This window comes from Peromyscus maniculatus, chromosome 1 (assembly GCF_049852395.1).
Source record: "Peromyscus maniculatus bairdii isolate BWxNUB_F1_BW_parent chromosome 1, HU_Pman_BW_mat_3.1, whole genome shotgun sequence".
In the NCBI taxonomy this organism is placed as follows: domain Eukaryota; kingdom Metazoa; phylum Chordata; class Mammalia; order Rodentia; family Cricetidae; genus Peromyscus; species Peromyscus maniculatus.
This window is the reverse complement of record NC_134852.1, coordinates 185,616,892-185,634,088: the sequence shown is the minus strand read 5'-3', so window position 1 is coordinate 185,634,088 and position 17,197 is coordinate 185,616,892. Positions and strand designations below refer to the sequence as shown.

Here is a 17,197-nt window from a genome sequence, read left to right as displayed (position 1 = left end):
GTTCAGATTCCAGAAACCAGGAAGTGTAAAAGTACAGAGCCACAAGATAGTCACGAGGTAATGCCTGCCAGACTATGGAATGTCCTCTCCCTGGTTTCCAGGGTAACTGATCACAGAAATGCCTCCACCTGAGGGCAGCCAATGAGAAATGGTGGCGGGCAACCACTCCCTTAGAAGTAATTTCTAGAAGTCCCTAGAAACGAGCCAATCAGAATTGTATCCATACTAGCACCCCTAAGTGATGTAACCTTGTGACTTTTCCCTTTAAAAACTGAGCTTGCAGACAGGTGGGTGCTTCCTCCAGCCTCCACTGCGTTGGATGTATTGGACGAAGTCCCTGCCTAGGCTTGTAATGCTTTTGGATATCCAGAATTAAACCTTGCTTTTGCATTCCGGCATGCTCGTCTTTGGTGGTCTCTCTGGGGGTCACGATCTGGGCACAACAAACCAAGTACCTGTCTTCTTCAGAACTCTGAAAAGGACGCATTGTTTCCCACATTTCATAGATGGAGATGTCAGGAAAGACACATCATTTGTGGAAGGATACATCATCTGCAGTCTACGAACTACAGTCACAAAAACATCTTCCCGATTTCCAAACCCTTTTCTGTCACCAGAAGCAGCCTCTTCAGACTCCAGAAGAAACCCAGCTGTGGCATCGCGGCTGTTTCCGCCTCCTCCCGAGGCCGAGGCCGAGCTTCCAGATTTTTCTCCGGGGGCCGATGGGATTGGGGACTCACCAGGCGAGCTCCTCGCTGCAGGCCGGGCTGGGGCGGGCTGTCTGGGTCCGGGTCACGGCTGCGGGCTTCCCCGCCCTCTCAGGCGCAGGCGGCCCGCCCAGGGCACGGTCCTGAGCCTCGCGGGGCCACGGTGGCCGGGCGCGGGAGACGGCGCCACTCGGAGCCGCCGCCGCCGCCGGGCCCGCGGAGAGCCTCGCCATGCCCCGGGTGCTGGTGGTGGGCGCCGGGCTGACGGGAAGCCTGTGCGCCGCGCTGCTGAGGAAGGCCATCGCGGGCCCCCTGTACCTCGCCCTGTGGGACCAGGCTGGGCACGCAGGTGAGTCGGAGGGGAGAAGGCCTCCGCGGAGCTGCAGGCCGGCCACCCGGCCACCCGGCCACCCGGCCACCCGGCCACCCGGCCACCCGGCCACCCGGCCACCCGGCCACCCGGCCGCCGCCGCCGCCGCCGCCCGCCCGCCGGCTCTCGGAGCGCGCGCCGTCACGTGACCCGAGGCTGCGGCCGCCGGCAGGCCGGGTGCGCGCACGCGCGCGGCCAGGGAGCGCGGCCCGGGGGAGGCCGGCGCCCCTCGACCCCGGGCCCACCGGGTTCCTGCGGGCCAGGCCTCGCTGTGCCTTTGCGGCTTTCTCTAGCGTCCGCAGATTCCCAAGCCTCCCCTTGACCAAGACTTTCCGAATGTCTAGACTGAATGTCCTGACTGAACAGCCTGCCTTGGTCATTCTGGCATTTCATCCATTTCCTTGTTCACGCAGTATGAACTAGTAACACTGCGAGGCAGTGGTGCATGATTCCCGAGTCCTTTATTTATTCAAATAAAAATTCCAGTGACCTAAGGCCCGGGACAATAAGCAATGATAAAGACTTCAGCTTAGAATTATATATATACATATATATGTATATGTATGTATGTATGTATGTATTTGGACAGAGACAATAAAGCCACCAGACTATCTAGGATGATTTGTATAATTTCAAAAGGTTCATTCTATGCACTGACAATTGTTTATGAATTATTTTAAGGGGGAAGAATGATTACTGCAAAAAGTCCTCATAATCCCCGATGCACAGCGGACTTGGGAGCTCAGTACATCACCTGCACTCCTCATTATGCCAAAAAGCATCAAGAGTAAGTTAGTCACTACTCCGGAGTCTTACTTTAACACATTTTAAAACTTAGCCTCTTATAACAGTGAAATAAATGTTCTTATGATCCTTGTGAAGATTGTATAAGATTATGTATGGAACAACAAGAACAAAAAAAGCTCAATCCATTTTAGTAATTGTTAGTGTTGAAGATGGCAGATAGTAATGAAAGTCAGTATTTCTAAGCACGTTTAGATTGGGGCATATAATACTTTTCCATGTGCTTTTCTTGACTTCACTTTTATACAGAGAAATAGGACTTGAAATAGAAATTATGTCAGTAGACAATTTACAGACTCTTGAAGGATTTTTTGTTCTTCACCTGAATTACAAGTTTTGTTTAACACAGTGTACATTGAGTTGGTCGTATGAGGATTTATAGAGCGATTTGATTTTTTTTAGAAGACAAGACAGTGATTACAGAGCTAATCAAACTGTACATTTCCATGTAATTGTTTCAGATTTTATGAGGAGCTGTTAGCTCATGGGATTTTGGAGCCTCTGACCTCTCCTATTGAAGGAATGGATGTGAAAGGAGGAGATTGCAACTTTGTGGCCCCTCAAGGAATTTCTTCAATTATTAAGCACTACTTGAAAGAATCAGGTAGGACTTGGATTTTCTCTGCCTTTTAAGATAAAAGTTGTGCATTCAATGTTCATATCGTATAGATGATTATAAAAATAGTTATACAGTTGTCTTCTCCTTTAAAATTAGCCTTTCCTTCCTCCAAAGTAAGCCTGGAATCAGTTGCAGGGTGTGTGTGTGTGTGTGTGTTTGTGTTTTTAACAAATGTTTATTTTCCTATTGAGCTGTATGGCTGTCTCTATTTACTACTAATCTGTTTATATTCGTTTCCTTATAATATAAACAAGGCATTATTTTATATAAGCTATTCAGTATCCTCTTTTGTTTCATATCTTTGGCCTATTTTTCACACCAACAAATTTAATTTGCTTTGTTTTCTTTAATGTATGTCCAAAATAGTATAGTATGTGTATATAATTATTTATTCAACTTTCTTGTGTATATTTATATTTTGAGGAATGGGAGCTGTCTTGAGTTTTAAGTATACAAACAGTTTTTCATCTCTCACCTTGATGTGGTTATAGGATTGAATTCTAACAGGCTGTGTTACTCTTAATGACTATCTCATTAGCAGAAAATGAGAATGTTCCTCACACCTTAGTGTTATGGAAATTTTAAATTTTTACTGGCATCATAGATTAAAAACATCATATTTTTGTAATTTTGTTTTTTTAGTTCCTAACTTTTGAGTAAATTTATACCTCTTTTGCTTTGTTAACCAGCTCTTTGCAGTCTTTCTTTGGATGTCTTATTCATAATTGGACCATATTCTATTAGGATTTTTATTTTTTTCTATATGCAATTTATGAATGCTATGATAGTTGATATTTTATAAAAGAACAAATAGAGGTTTTCATAGGTGATAAATTATTTTTTCTATTATAGAGCAAGCTATATATATTGGAATATTTGTAATTTGGCTAAGTACCCCATTCAAGATTACTGTAGAAAGGTATAAGCTAAAAATTTATAGTTTCATGGCTATTTGTAGAATTATTACAATTTTTGTCTTCTTTGTCAAACATTACTTAATGAAAGCCTCAAGAATCTGAACATGAGAAAGGCCGATGAGATTGACTATACAAGACACTTAAAAAATACAGTTCTGGGTCAGGCCATTTCTCCATTCAAGATTCAGACTATGAACCTGTAATCGAGTTCTTCAGAGAAACAGAACCAGTGGGGTATATTTTGCTCCCCCACCCCCATTCAGATATTCTATGTCCAATACCAACTGTAGTTCAGAAACATTGAAAAAGGGCTAGGCATGGTGGCACATATGTTTTCTTAGCACTTTGGAGGCAGATGCAGGATCACCACAAGTTCAAGGACAATATGGGCCACATAGTGAGTTATAGGCAAGGAAGGACTGTAGTGTGAGATCCCATCTCAATAAACAACCAAATAAACCAAAATTTAAAAAACAGTTCCAGAAAGTTCTAAAAAGCAAACATGAAGTTGCTGCACAACTTATAGTATGCTCCATGAGAGGGGAGTGATGTGTAGGCACATTCACTGACTCACAGACCCTTAGTCTGTCATTAGGATATGACACCTTGTTTTTTAGTCCATGTGCAGTGATATGTATAGTTGTTTGTGTGTGTGTGTGTGTATGTGTGTGTGTGTGTGTGTGTGTGTGTGTGTGTATGTACTGAATTTGTATGCTTTTTTCATTCCATAATTCTCTAACACATTATAAAAAATCTATTGGTTTATCATGTTTTAGGTATTGTGAGTAATCTAGAGATATTTTAAAGTGTATTGGAAGACATGTGTTAGTTACCTACAAATATTTTATGTAAGTGACTTGAGCACCACTACAGAAAATGGATAGGGAGATTGCTTAGTGGGTAAGAGGCTTGCTGGGAAAGCAAGATGGCCTAAGTTTAAACTTATTTGCATCCCCAGAACCCACATAAAAGCTGGGTGTGGCAACAAGAGCCTGTGTCCCCAAGCACTGATAGGGCAGAGACAGGAAGGTCTCAGGAATTTGATAGCTAGCCAGCCTAGCTGAGGTGGCCAGCTTCATGTTCAGTGAGAACTTTCCTAAAAACATTAGGTAGGGAATACCGATTTCTCTTCTGACTTTGACATGCTTGAGCATAGCTAGTTATCTATGCATGTGTATACACACACACACACACACACACACACACACACACACACACACACACTGGAAGAAATTGGGATGGAATGAAAAACTATATAGTAGGAACACATTTGCTTTTATAAAATGTTTAAAGCTGAGTAGTCTTCTATCTTTATAGCTATGTGCAAAATTAAAAAATTCTTTTTAAGTAGCGTAGCATGCACTGGATGTTGTAGAACTCTGTCCTCTGGGCATCGCTTGGCTGTTCAGTCTTTCAAATATTAGCAAGCTATGATTACTTGTCCAAGACCCTCGAAGGCTGTCCCCAGTAATACTTCTATTGACCTGGTGGTAAAGACATCACGAGGCAGCTCAAGAGGTGCATGAGTTCCACTCTTCCCTGACGATGTAAGTGGTTAGTGAGCTGCCTGTAAGTAATCCCAGTTAAACTCATTAGTTTGCCAACTTGGACTGGGGTTGAACCATTTCTTGGGTGTTGTTGCCCTCTCCTGACTGAATAGAAAAAGTGCAACGTGGAGAAACTGAACAATTAGACAGTTCCTGTCGATAACGTAGAGTGCAGTAGTGGGATAGGGAGACATTAAACTGTTCCTTTATAGTAAATGCTAAGGAGGATGTAAGCACTGTGAACAAATATTTAGTAAAAATACCTAATGTGACATAGATTTTGGAATGGTGAACTGAAAAAAATGTTAGGAAAAGTGTCAACAGGGGAATTGACATTTCATGGATACATTAAAGTCAACAAGTGTGAACTAGGGCAAGAGGCAAGGGGTTAGAGTTCTACAGAGCAGGATTTGGAGCAGTCATGAAGTAGACACAGCAAAGTGCATTCAATAAATTAGAAGTTTATAACTGGGGAGTAGTTTGAATGAGCGAGAACGTGGCAAGATGAAGTACAAGATTAAACTTGGTTCAGGTATAAGTGCTTTGTAAACAGTGTTAGAAGATTTTACACTTTATCTTAAGTGTGGTAGGAAGCCATTGAAGATTTTCTGCGTGCAGTTCATGAATGATCAAATTTCCTAAGCTCAGAGTGCCTCTTGAGAAAATGTAGGTTATTCTCCAGAGGATTTATAATTTTAATGTGTCATGTCTTAGGAAAGTTATTGATTATTTCTACAAGGAAATTCCTCCGTCCTGGAAACTTTGATCCAAACGTAAGAAAGACAATTTTTCTTTCTTCTTTGTAAATACTAAGTATGGGGTGGATTTTTTAGGAGTCATATTAGCTTTGGGTCTGCTCATCTACTGTAGTGATTTTGCATTTTTTCATGTGTCATACTTTACTTACCCTACTAAATAAAGGAGCTTGTAAAAACAAGGTTTCTGGGCCTAATCCTTGGAATTTAGTTTTTGTGACTTGCTTGGGGCAATGTGCACATGTGTTCCTAGTGCTGCTCGTTTCGGGTCAGCACTTACAACACTTCTGATGGTCAACTTACAGAAGACCTTGAGCCATTGGAATTTATGTCCAAGAACTTCAGCTCAAGCTCAGAGAACTTTATAGGCTAGTGGATTGTAATCCCTTTAAGTACGCACACAAACACATACAGAGAGAGAGAGAGAGAGAGAGAGAGAGAGAGAGAGAGAGAGAGACAGAGAGAGAGAGACAGAGAGACACAGAGACAGAGAGAGACAGAGACAGAGAGAGACAGAGAGAGACAGAGAGACAGAGAGAGAGACAGAGAGAGAGAGAGAGAACAATAACAGTTCTCTTTTTAAAGGATTATTTATAGAGGACAATGTAAACAAAATAGAATTATTTGCTTGAATTGGGGTCTGGAAAAGACCATGGAGTAAGGTAAGCAGAGTAAGACATTCCAAATAAGTAAAAAAATTAAACAAAGTTGCTTTGTTGGGATAAAGAAATGATGGGTAAAAGTGAAAATTATTGTACCTTCCCAAAGCAGAGACCTCGGAAAGGCTCCAGGCACCTTAGTAACCCCCCCCCCCTTGCCTTCATGTTTGAACAGAACAATGTAGGATGACAAAGTAGTCAGTGATTCTCTTAGTTCTGATCCTTAATGAGGACTTAATCTCCCCTACAGCCATATTTTAAGATTGTGTAAGGGTATATTGCTAGGTATTACTAGTGAGAATTAATTGCTGATACATTTACTGACTGATGTGTATTCATAGAGTCTGCAAAGGTGACAAGCTTGCTCGTCATCTGTATATGTTTAAGTCATGATTTAACAGATTGCTATCTATTCTTTATTTTTGAAATAAATTGGTATAATATGTAACAAATAAATTAGTATAATATGTAACAAATGTTTGACTAGTATGGTGGCCCTCATATAGATACCTGTGTTTAAATACTTGGTCCCTAGTTACTGGGACTGCTTGAGTAGGATTTGGATGTGTGGCCTTGTTGGAGGAGTTGTGGCCTTGTTGGAGGGGTTGTGGCTTTGTTGGAGGGGTTGTGGCCTTGTTGGAGGGGTTGTGGCCTTGTTGGAGGAGGTGGTTCACTGGAACTGGGTTTTGAAGTGTCAAAAGCTCACACCCTTCTCAGCTAGTCTTCTCTCTCTGTCTCTTGCTTGTTGTCTCAACATGTAAGCTCTCAGCTACTTCTCTAGTACCATACCTGCCTGCTTGCTGTCATGCTTCCCACCATGATAGGCACACTCACTCTCTGAAACTATAAACAAGCCTCCCCCTCGTTAAATGCTTTCTTTATAAGTAGCCTTGTCATGGTATCTCTTTGTAGCAATGAAAAAAGTAGCTAAGACAGCTAATAAATATTCTTCCCTTTTATTGAAAATAGATTATTTTCTCATACAATCTAGTCCTGATTCACATACTCAGGAGTTCCATTAAAAAAAAAAACACATTAAGTTAAAGCCATAATATATATGCAGAGACTGGTGAAGACCTGTGCAGGCCCTGTGCATGCTACTTCAGATTCTGTGAGTTCATGTGAGCTTTGCTCAGTTGATTTAGAGGGAACTAACAAATTCTTAATGAAAGTTAGCTATGATGTAGTAGAAATAGATTTAGAAGAAGTAGTAGTAGTCACTGTAGTAGTGTTGCATAATTGTTTCCTTCATAGCAAACGCTGACTGAAGGCCCAGGGGTACAAGTGGTAGAGGGAAGAATCGCTATTGAAGTAGAGGGCAAAGAAAGATTTGACTACAGAAGATAAGGTTAAGGAGTGTTTTGTTTACCTGAATGGATCTAGTTTGACTTTTCACTTCCTCCTCATTCATGTGGAAAAGTCTGGTAAGCAGCACCTGATTTTGCCTTTGGAGCAGGTGCAGAAGTCTTCTTCAAACAGCGTGTGACCCAGATCAACCTGAGAAATAACAAGTGGGAAGTCTCCAAGGAGACGGGCTCCCCTGAGCAATTTGACCTTGTTGTCCTCACCATGCCAGTTCCTCAGATTCTGGAGCTTCGAGGTGACATTGTGAACTGTGAGTATGCCTTGCTATTTACCTACTCAGAGAACAGATTGAGAGGGCTCAGATTTGCTCTTCCCTTTGAGAGAAAGATCTATTATCAATGCTACCAATGTTACATTTAAAAAATTGTTATGGTATACTTCCTGAAGTTAGTCTGGGTCGTAATGAAACTTACAGAATGGTTTTTAATTAGTTAGAAATTGAATAGTTCTCTTATTGCCCTTGGTTTAAAACAATTTAGTATTGTTTTGGATGTGCTATAATGTGGCTCGAAAGAGCAGTGTCTGTGTGGTCATCGTGAAGAAAAACTGTTCATCGTGACTTCTTATTGGCTTGCCTCATCTCCTATCTTCTGCTCTCTGGGATACTGCTAAGTATTTGCTACTGTTGGATGAAGTCACTTAGCCTCACTGATGAGTAGGTGGATGTGATAGAGGATACATTGCCCTGATGGAACTAAAATTATTTTAAAAGAGCCAAATGTATAAAAAAAATAAAAATAAAAAGGAAATTCTTCCTTTGAATAAGAAAAAGGCAAAAAGAGAATTTTCTCCCTAAAATTGACATATTTTAAGAAGGAATTTGGTGGGCCATTGAAAAGCAGAATAACTCATCTTCATAAGCAAATCCAATATTATTGTTTTATATTCTGTTTACTTATGTGGAGAATCTTTTAAATATTATAGAGGTTTTGTTGAAGAAAGCAAACATTCATTGTGAACCTGGGAAATGTTGATCTATCTAGTGGGGTGGTCAGTTTTTTATTTATTTTATGTACCTGAGACATGACAAGTGGGAGGTCTTCTCAGAAGCCGTTCTCTCCAAGGGTTTGAGCCTGTCCCCATGGTACCAGTTGCTCCTGCTTCCTAGGGAGGCAGACTATGAATCTCCATTTTCATAGAACCTAGATAGTAAGGGCTGTGGAGAATCAGTCACTCCCAAAACATGCTATGGTGTGTTCAGAAAGAGGACCAGGAAACCGGCATAGACTGCTTTGCCTGGAACTTACTCAAGATGACTAACTTACTCAAGATGACTTTGAGCTCTAGACTCCCCCTCTGATTCATGATCCTGCCAACATGATGGGTTTTAACTTCATTGTGAGCCAGAGGAAACCCTGCTTCAGTGTGTATCAGGGGAAACCACACTTCAGTGTAAGCCAGTGGAAACCCCTCTTCAGTATGAGCCAGGGGAAACCTGTAAAAGTGACTAGTATAGTTGGTGTATACAGAATTGTGATTTCATCGGGCAAAATTGTCAGATATGGGAAATTTCATGTGAGCCAACCAAAGTAATAATAGAGATAAAGGAGCTGGAATAAAATAATGAGTAAGGTCAGTCATTAGTGATATGGATTTCAAGTTTTCTTAGGACAGTACAGACTACTTTGAAGCCAGGCATCATGGGAGTCTGAATCAAGAGCACTACAGATTTGCGGCTTGTATGGGTTAGGGACTGACTTACACACACACACACACACACACACACACACACACACACACACACACACCACTAACAACTTTGGCTGTGTTTTTTCTTTTCTATTTAGGTTTTTCAAGATAAGATTTCTCTGTGTAGCCCTGTCTGGCCTAGAACTTGATCTGTAGACCAGACTGGCCTCAAGCTCAGAGATCCACCTGCCTTCTGCCTCCCAAGTGCCGGGATAAAGGCATGTTCAACCACTGCCTGGCTCTTTGATGTGGTATTTCTGATTATGGTGTTATTCATTTTTTTATTTTTTTCACAAGTTACCAAAAAGTCTATAATAGCAAAGTCTTTCATTTTTTTCTTTTGGAAGAGCATTTTAAGTGTTACAATTGGTTTAGTGTTATTGACTTTAGATAACTATCTTATTTTATTTATTTTTCATATAAAATATGCAATGGCTAGAATATGTGTAATGGAATCGGATTTCCTATATTTTCCCCAGACTCTAATCTACAATTTAGGAATGTGCTTTAAATGTAAATATCTTTTCTGTGGGCAACTGTTATCTACCTTCGTGGGTGGGTAGGGAAAATTGGATACCTAAGATTTGATTGAATACATTTAGTGATAGGAGACATCCACTTGCAAAGTTACATATTGCCATCTAGTGGCACAAATATATTGCACTTCCCCAGATTAGGCTAGAAAATGAGTAGAATGTAGGAAAACACTTTGACTATAGTATAAACCACACATCACAAGCAAATTAAAATAGTCCCAAGATAATGCATTAACCATGTGCCCAAATCTGCAAAGTTTGCACAAAAGTTAGTATGCTACCAGTCCCACAATTGTATCAACTGTGAACAGCGTGCTCTTCTCTCTCTAAATCATGTCTAAGCTGTAGAGTCAACAAACTACCATATTTTACCTGAAAAATTTTGACTATTGTTTCAGTGTATTGTGAGTTATCTTATCTACTTATCTCCTTTTCTATTTTGTCTTTTATAGAAGAAACAGAACTATTTCCTTTCTTCTGGCAATTAATAATTATTCTTTTTCTTAGCTAGGAGAATAGTGATGCGTTAAGGACCATATAATTAACCTCTCATGACTTACTGCTCTGTAATTGTGTTACTTTTTCCATGTTAATATTACCAAGACTGTCTCCATCTCCAAAGCAACCCTAGGCATTATTGTCCTCTCCATTCTTGCTAGAAAGACTGAGATGTGAATCCCCAGCATTGTGGTCAGAAGGCCAGTACCAATGGAGTACTGAAAGCATCCACTCCAATTGTGATGATGTTACTCTGTGCCATTGCATCCAGTAGATTTTTGTTATTGCTGTTGTTTCATTTTTTAAAAAATGAAATTGAATGCCCCAATGAGTATGTTTGGACCCTGACCCCCATTCCTTGAGTAGCTGTTGCCTTGCTTGCTGACCTTGATCAGATGTCCTCCCTGTGCTAATTCCCTGCAGGTTTCCTTCCTCCTAAAACAGCTTACCTGAGGTTCCTTGTTTGTGTATCTTGCATATTGGTATAAACAGCTAGGATGCAAGAATGTAAAATATCTGTAGCAAACTTCTGCCCTCTGGGGTTCTCCCACTGTGCTGTAAGCCTGTATTTAAGGCCTCTTCCCTCCTTCAATAAATGGCATCCGGCATTCTACTGAGACGAATGACCAGATGTCTTGTCTCTGTTTGTAATCCTCAGCCCCTCACTCGGACATGGCGAACGGGTGGTAGTGTGAGCACTACATATGTTAATGTCCATATATATTTAGAATTGATATATCCTTATGACAGACTGTCCCCATAATCATTGTGAAACTTTGATTTGAAGTATAATTTGCCAAATATTAGTATAGCTACACTTGCCTCTTTTTTTAGTTCTATTTACTTGGAATGCCAATTTCCATCCTTTTTTTCCCCATAAGGTATATTTCTTGTAGGCAATAAATACGTGGGTCTTGTTTTTAATTTAATCTACTAATCTGTCATTTTTTAATTAGAGACTTGAGGTCATTAACATTTGGAGTTATTATTGAATAGTATGTAGTAATCTGGGTTGGAAATTGCAATCTTATAGAGTTTAAAATGTATTATTCCCTATTTTCCTTCTGTTTCTAAATCTGCTGTTGTTCTGATGGTTTTGCCTTGTATGTGATTTGTTCTTTCTAGCAACTTTTCCTATTCTTTATTTTAAATAATGTTGTGTGTGTGTGTGTGTGTGTGTGTGTGTGTGTGTGTGTGTGTAGCTGGAGTTTTCTTCAGTCCTGCCTGGGCCCACAGTCACTCAGACCCAAATAAACACACAGATGCTTATATTAATTAAAACTGTTTGGCCTAATGGCTCAGGCTTCTTGCTAGCTAGATCTTACACTTAAATTAACCCATAATTCTTATTTATGTTTAGCCACATGGCTTGGTAACTTTTCCCAGTTCTGCCTTCACATCTTGCTTCCTCTGTGGCTGTCTGGCAACTCCTGACTCAGCCTTCCTATTCCCAGAATTCTCCTCTCTCTTTGTTCCGCCTATACTTCCTGCCTGGCTACTGGCCAATCAGCACTTTATTTATTAACCAATCAGAGCAACACATTCACAGCATACACAGCATGGATATACAGTTCTTTTCTTTTCCTTTCTTGCTGATGTTCCAAATGGCTCATTTCTAGGTGGACATTTATTTTTCTAGATAAGGGGAGTTTACTGCTACAGTTTTATTGATTATGTTTTCTAGGCCTTTAGTCTGTGCTTCTCCTGTGCTCATTTATAAATTTGGTCTTTGTCTTATTTACTTTTCTATTGCTATGACAAAACATATGAACAACACAGCTTACAAATGAAAGTTTTTAATTGAGCTTACAGTTTCATAGGGATAGGATCCATGGTGGCAGAACAAAGACTTGGTGGCAGGAACAGCTGGCAGCTCAAATCTTAATTTGCAGGTAGGAGGCAGAGAGAAAGGAGAGAGAGAGAGAGAGAGAGAGAGAGAGAGAGAGAGAGAGAGAGACAGAGAGACAGAGAGAGAGACAGAGACAGAGCCAGAGCCAGAGCCAGAGCCAGAGAGGAAGGACACTAGGAATGGCATGAGTCTTTGGAAACATCAAAGCTCTCCCCATTACCCACTTCCTTCAATAAGAACATACCTCCTAATCCTCTAAAAGTTCCACCAACTAAGGATCAAATATTTAAACATATGAGCTTATGGGGGACATTTGCATTCAACTGACTACATTCCACTCCCTGGTTCCCATAAGTGTGGCCATATCCTAATACAAAATGCATTTAGTCCAACTTCAAAAGTCCTTATAGTTTTTCAATCTCAACACTGTTTAAGAGTCCAAAGGTCAAAGTCTTTTCTGAAATTCAATACAATCTTTCTATTGTAATCTACTATAAAATAAAAAGCCCATTCCATATTTCCAACATATAATGGCAAAGAATATACATCAGCATTACAAAGGGGATAAAACAGGACATAGTGAGGAAATACTGGAACAAAGCAAGATCAAAACCCATCAGGGCAAACTCCAATTCCTTTAGCTACATCTCTAATGCCAAGTAGCTTATATGGCTCTGCTGTTTAGCTTTCTTGCTTACAAGATGCATCTGTCTCTTGGGCTAGGTCCACCCTGTGGGTAGGACTTCTTGACAGATATCCCTAGCTTTGGCACTTGTACCCTTTTGGCATCTCCAGTGCAATCCAGGTTTCACTTTCACAGCTTCACACCTGACCTCAGTGGTTTTCTGTAACTATGGAAGAAAATTCCATAACCCTTGACTAGTGCATCCTTAAGCCATGTGGATGACACTGCCAAGTTTAGCTACCAACTTGGAGTGAACCCTAGCCCCTTGGATCATATTTGCAGCAACATGAATTGTTACTTTTTAGGAGCAGAAAAATTTCTTAGGCATTTTCCTTTTGCAGGCTGGAAGCTTAGCCGAGTGGGCTCTTGCTCTGAGGGGACCCCACCTTTATTTCAGTGAGTATCAGGCCTCCCTTTAATCTCTTTATCCCTTTTAGCACAAGTCTTGGCTCCAGTATTACATTTCCTGGTGCTCTTTTACACATAGACTGTACATTTTTTATTTTGTGTACCCACATGAAAATGATGACTGATAACCATACCTCAGAGTCTATATTAGGTTGTCTTTAAATATTTTTCCATAAAATAATTAGTTCATTACATTTCAAGTTAGCCTCAGACAAATTCTTAGGACAAGGGCAGAAAGCAGCCACAGTTTGAGCCAAATATCACAAGAACAATCTCTAGCCTAGTTGTAATATTGATCCTGTGTGAAACCTCTCCAGCTGGGCCTCCGTAGTCCATGTTGCTTTAAGTACTTCTATCTTCCAAGATTCTACTAGGATGGTCCATTACGCTTTGCTTACAACACTCAACTTTTTCTAGCCCAAAATGCTAAAGTCTTCCACATCTCTCCAAAACAAAACAAAACAAACAAACAACAACAACAACAGCAACAAAAAACCCAGTCCAATTTTAAAAAATGGGCTATAGAGCTAAACAGAGAATTCTCAACAGAAGAACTCAAAATGGCTGCAAGACATTTAAGGAATTGCTCATCATCCTTAATCATCAGGGAAATGCAAATCAAAAGGACTCTGAGATATCATCTTACACCTATCAGAATGGCTAAAATCAAAAACACTGAAGACAGCTTATGTTGGAGAGGATGTAAAGCAAGGGGAACACTCCTCCACTGTTGGTAGGAATGCAAACTTGTATGGCCACTTTGGAAATCAATATGGTGCTTTCTTAGAAAATTGGGAATCAACCTCCCTCAGGACCCAGCTATACCACTCTTGGGCATATACCCAAGGAATGCTCAATCATACCACAAGGACACATGCTCAGCTATGTTCATAGCAGCATTATTTGTAATAGCCAGAACCTAGAAATAACCTAGATGCCCTTCAACTGAAGAATGGATAAATAAAATGTGGTACATATACACAATGGAGTACTACTCAGCAGAGAAAAACAGTGACATCATGAGGTTTGCAGGCAAGTGGATGGAACTAGAAAAAATCATCCTGAGTGAGATAACCCTGACTCAGAAAGACAAACATGGTATGTACTTACTCATAAGTGGATACTAGCTGTAAAGCAAAGGATAACCAGACTGCAACTCACAACTCCAGGGAGGCTACCTAGTAAAGAGGACCCTAAGAAAGACACAGGGATCACCCACTGACAGAGAAATGGATGAGCTCTACTTGAGCAAACTGGGGTTAAGGGGAAGTAATGAAGGACAAGGGTCGGGGGAAAGCAAGCTTAGGGGAGCAGGAGGTCCCAGCTGGATCAGGAACAGAGTGGGAGAACATGGAAAAAGAGACCATGATAAATGAAGACCCCATGGGAATAGGAAGAAGCAGAGTGCTAGAGAGGTCCCCAGAGATCCACAAAGATGACTCCACTACAGACTACTGGCAATGGTCAAGAGAATGCCTGAGCTGACTTGCTCTGGTGATTGGATGGCCGAACACCCTGTCATGATCGAACTCTCATCCAGTGACTGGTGGAGGCAGATGCAGAGATCCACGGCCAAACCCCAGGTGGAGCTCCAGGAGTCCAATTGACAAGAGAAAGGAGGGATGATATGAGCAAGAGATATCAAGACCATGATTGGAAAAAGCACAGGGACAAATAGCCAAACTAGTGGAAACACATGAACTGTGAACCAATAGCTGAGGAGCTCCCATGGAACTGGACCAGGCCCTCTGGATAAGTGAGACGGTTGATTAGATTGAACTGTTTAAGAGGCCCTCAGGCAGTGAGACCGGGACCTGTCCTTAGTGTATTAACTGGCTTTTTGGAACTTAGGGCCTATGCTGAGACACTTTGCTTAGCCTTAGTGCAGGAAGGAGGGGACTGGACCTGCCTCAACTGAATCTACCAGGCTGAGATGACTCCCCAGGGGAGACCTTGCCTTGGAGGAGGTGGGAATGGGGGGTGGATTTGGGGGGAAGGCAGAGGGGTAGGAGGAGGGAGGACAGGGCAATTCGTGGCTGATATGTAAAATTAAATCAATTATAAAATAAAAATATTTATAAAAACTAACTAACTAACTAAATAAATAAATAAATAAATAAAACTCTCCTTGGAAGATGTCATAGAAACAAACAAACGAAAACACATGATCAGGTCTGTCATAGCAATAGCCCACACTCTTGTACCAACTTATGTCTTTTTTTTTTTTTTTTTTTTTTTGGTTTTTAGAGACAGGGTTTCTCTATGTAGCTTTGCGCCTTTCCTGGAACTCACTTGGTAGCCCAGGCTGGCCTCGAACTCACAGAGATCCGCCTGCCTCTGCCTCCCAAGTGCTGGGATTAAAGGCGTGCGCCACCACCGCCCGGCCCCAACTTATGTCTTAATTAATTTTTGTTTGCTTTTACAAATCACCAATGCCAAGACAACTTAATTGGTCTTAGAGTTTTGGAGTGTTAGGATCTATGATGGCCAAGTAAAGGCATAGTGGAAGGAACAGCTGAGAGCTCATGTCTTGATCTGCAAATAGGAGGTAGAGAGAAAAAATACTGGAAATGGTGTGAGTCTTTTGAATCATTAAAGCCCACTCCCATTTTACAACTCCTTCAACAAGAACACACTTCCTAATCCCTTCTAACTGTCCTGCCAACTGGAAATCAAGTATTCAAGGTGTGAGCCTATGGAAGCAATTCTGTTCATTCACCACAGTCATCTAATACTCAGAGATCTGGCATGATATGTTTGTTCTTTCTTTTAATTTTATCTTTGTTGTTTGTTCTTCATACTCAATATTCTACCTTCTACCTAGTCTATTCTATCAAGGAGATTTCTTACTAAGCCTTTTTATTTGAGATTTTTGCTTCTGAAACTTCAATTATATTTTTTTCAGTATCTGTTCCTTTTCTAATCCTTTATCATATTCTGTATTGAGTTTGTCCTTTCATTTAACGGTTTTCATTCATTTTGAAATTCATGAGCTTATTCTTGACCTGTTGGACTTTATTCTTTGAATCCTCTGATGTTATATCCAATTAACTCTCTCTCATTGGAATCTATCACTCTGGAATTGGCTATTTGGGGCAGAGTTGTACTCTCTTTTTCATGTTTCTTGTGTTTCTAAGTTATGAGTAGCACATCTGGTCATTGGATAACCTTTTTTCTTTATAATTCCTGTATTCTTTCTATTGCAATATTTTTAGTATTCAAATTGATTGGAGTGTATTTCCTTCCCTCTGGACTGAATGTGTTGCTCATTAGCTAAATCCTTATCCCACCTGATCATTGTACTAGTCACTATCTCTAGCACCATTCTGAGAGTAGGCTATTATTCTACATTCCTTCAGACAAATACTCTATTTCATTACCAAGTGCATAAACTTTTCCATAGTTTGGAAATTCCATGCCTTAGATTTTGTCCCTGTTGATTACTGATTGATAAACATTCATGTGATTTCTGGCCTTTTCCTACAAAAAGGTGTGTATCAGTAAACATACTTGTCTACATATGCTTATGTCCTCATGCTTTTAATAGTATACTGAGTAATAAGTATCCCCTGAGGGTAATTTGTAGGTCAAAGTAGCCATATGTCTTTTTTTTTTTTTTGGTTCATTTGAAAACTTATTGAGCAGCATATGAAGGCATTAAAACATGGTCAAAGATATAAGGCATATGTATGAATAGTAGAAAGCAGTAAAGTTCTTTCCCTCACTATAGTAAATGAAAATGCTTTAGGAAAACAAGAGATTGCTTCCAGCATTCAAGGATTGGAGGGG

The 17,197-nt window shown here is 40.5% G+C and overlaps 1 protein-coding gene across 2 annotated transcripts in view; it reads left to right on the top strand.

Annotated features, from left to right (window-relative positions):
* The first annotated feature begins 451 nt into the window (after positions 1-451).
* The window catches only part of Rnls (renalase, FAD dependent amine oxidase), a 256,513-nt gene continuing 239,767 nt past the window's right edge, over positions 452-17,197 (top strand). The window contains exons 1-4 of one of the 2 annotated variants that reach the window (XM_076562394.1): positions 454-1,056; positions 1,759-1,864; positions 2,343-2,485; positions 7,835-7,993. In XM_076562394.1, coding sequence (XP_076418509.1) covers positions 939-1,056; positions 1,759-1,864; positions 2,343-2,485; positions 7,835-7,993 — 526 coding nt within the window. In that variant the 5' untranslated portion in view covers positions 454-938. Of the gene's footprint in view, positions 1,057-1,758; positions 1,865-2,342; positions 2,486-7,834; positions 7,994-17,197 lie in introns of both variants that reach the window. The other variant, XM_076562397.1, reaches the window with a different exon arrangement.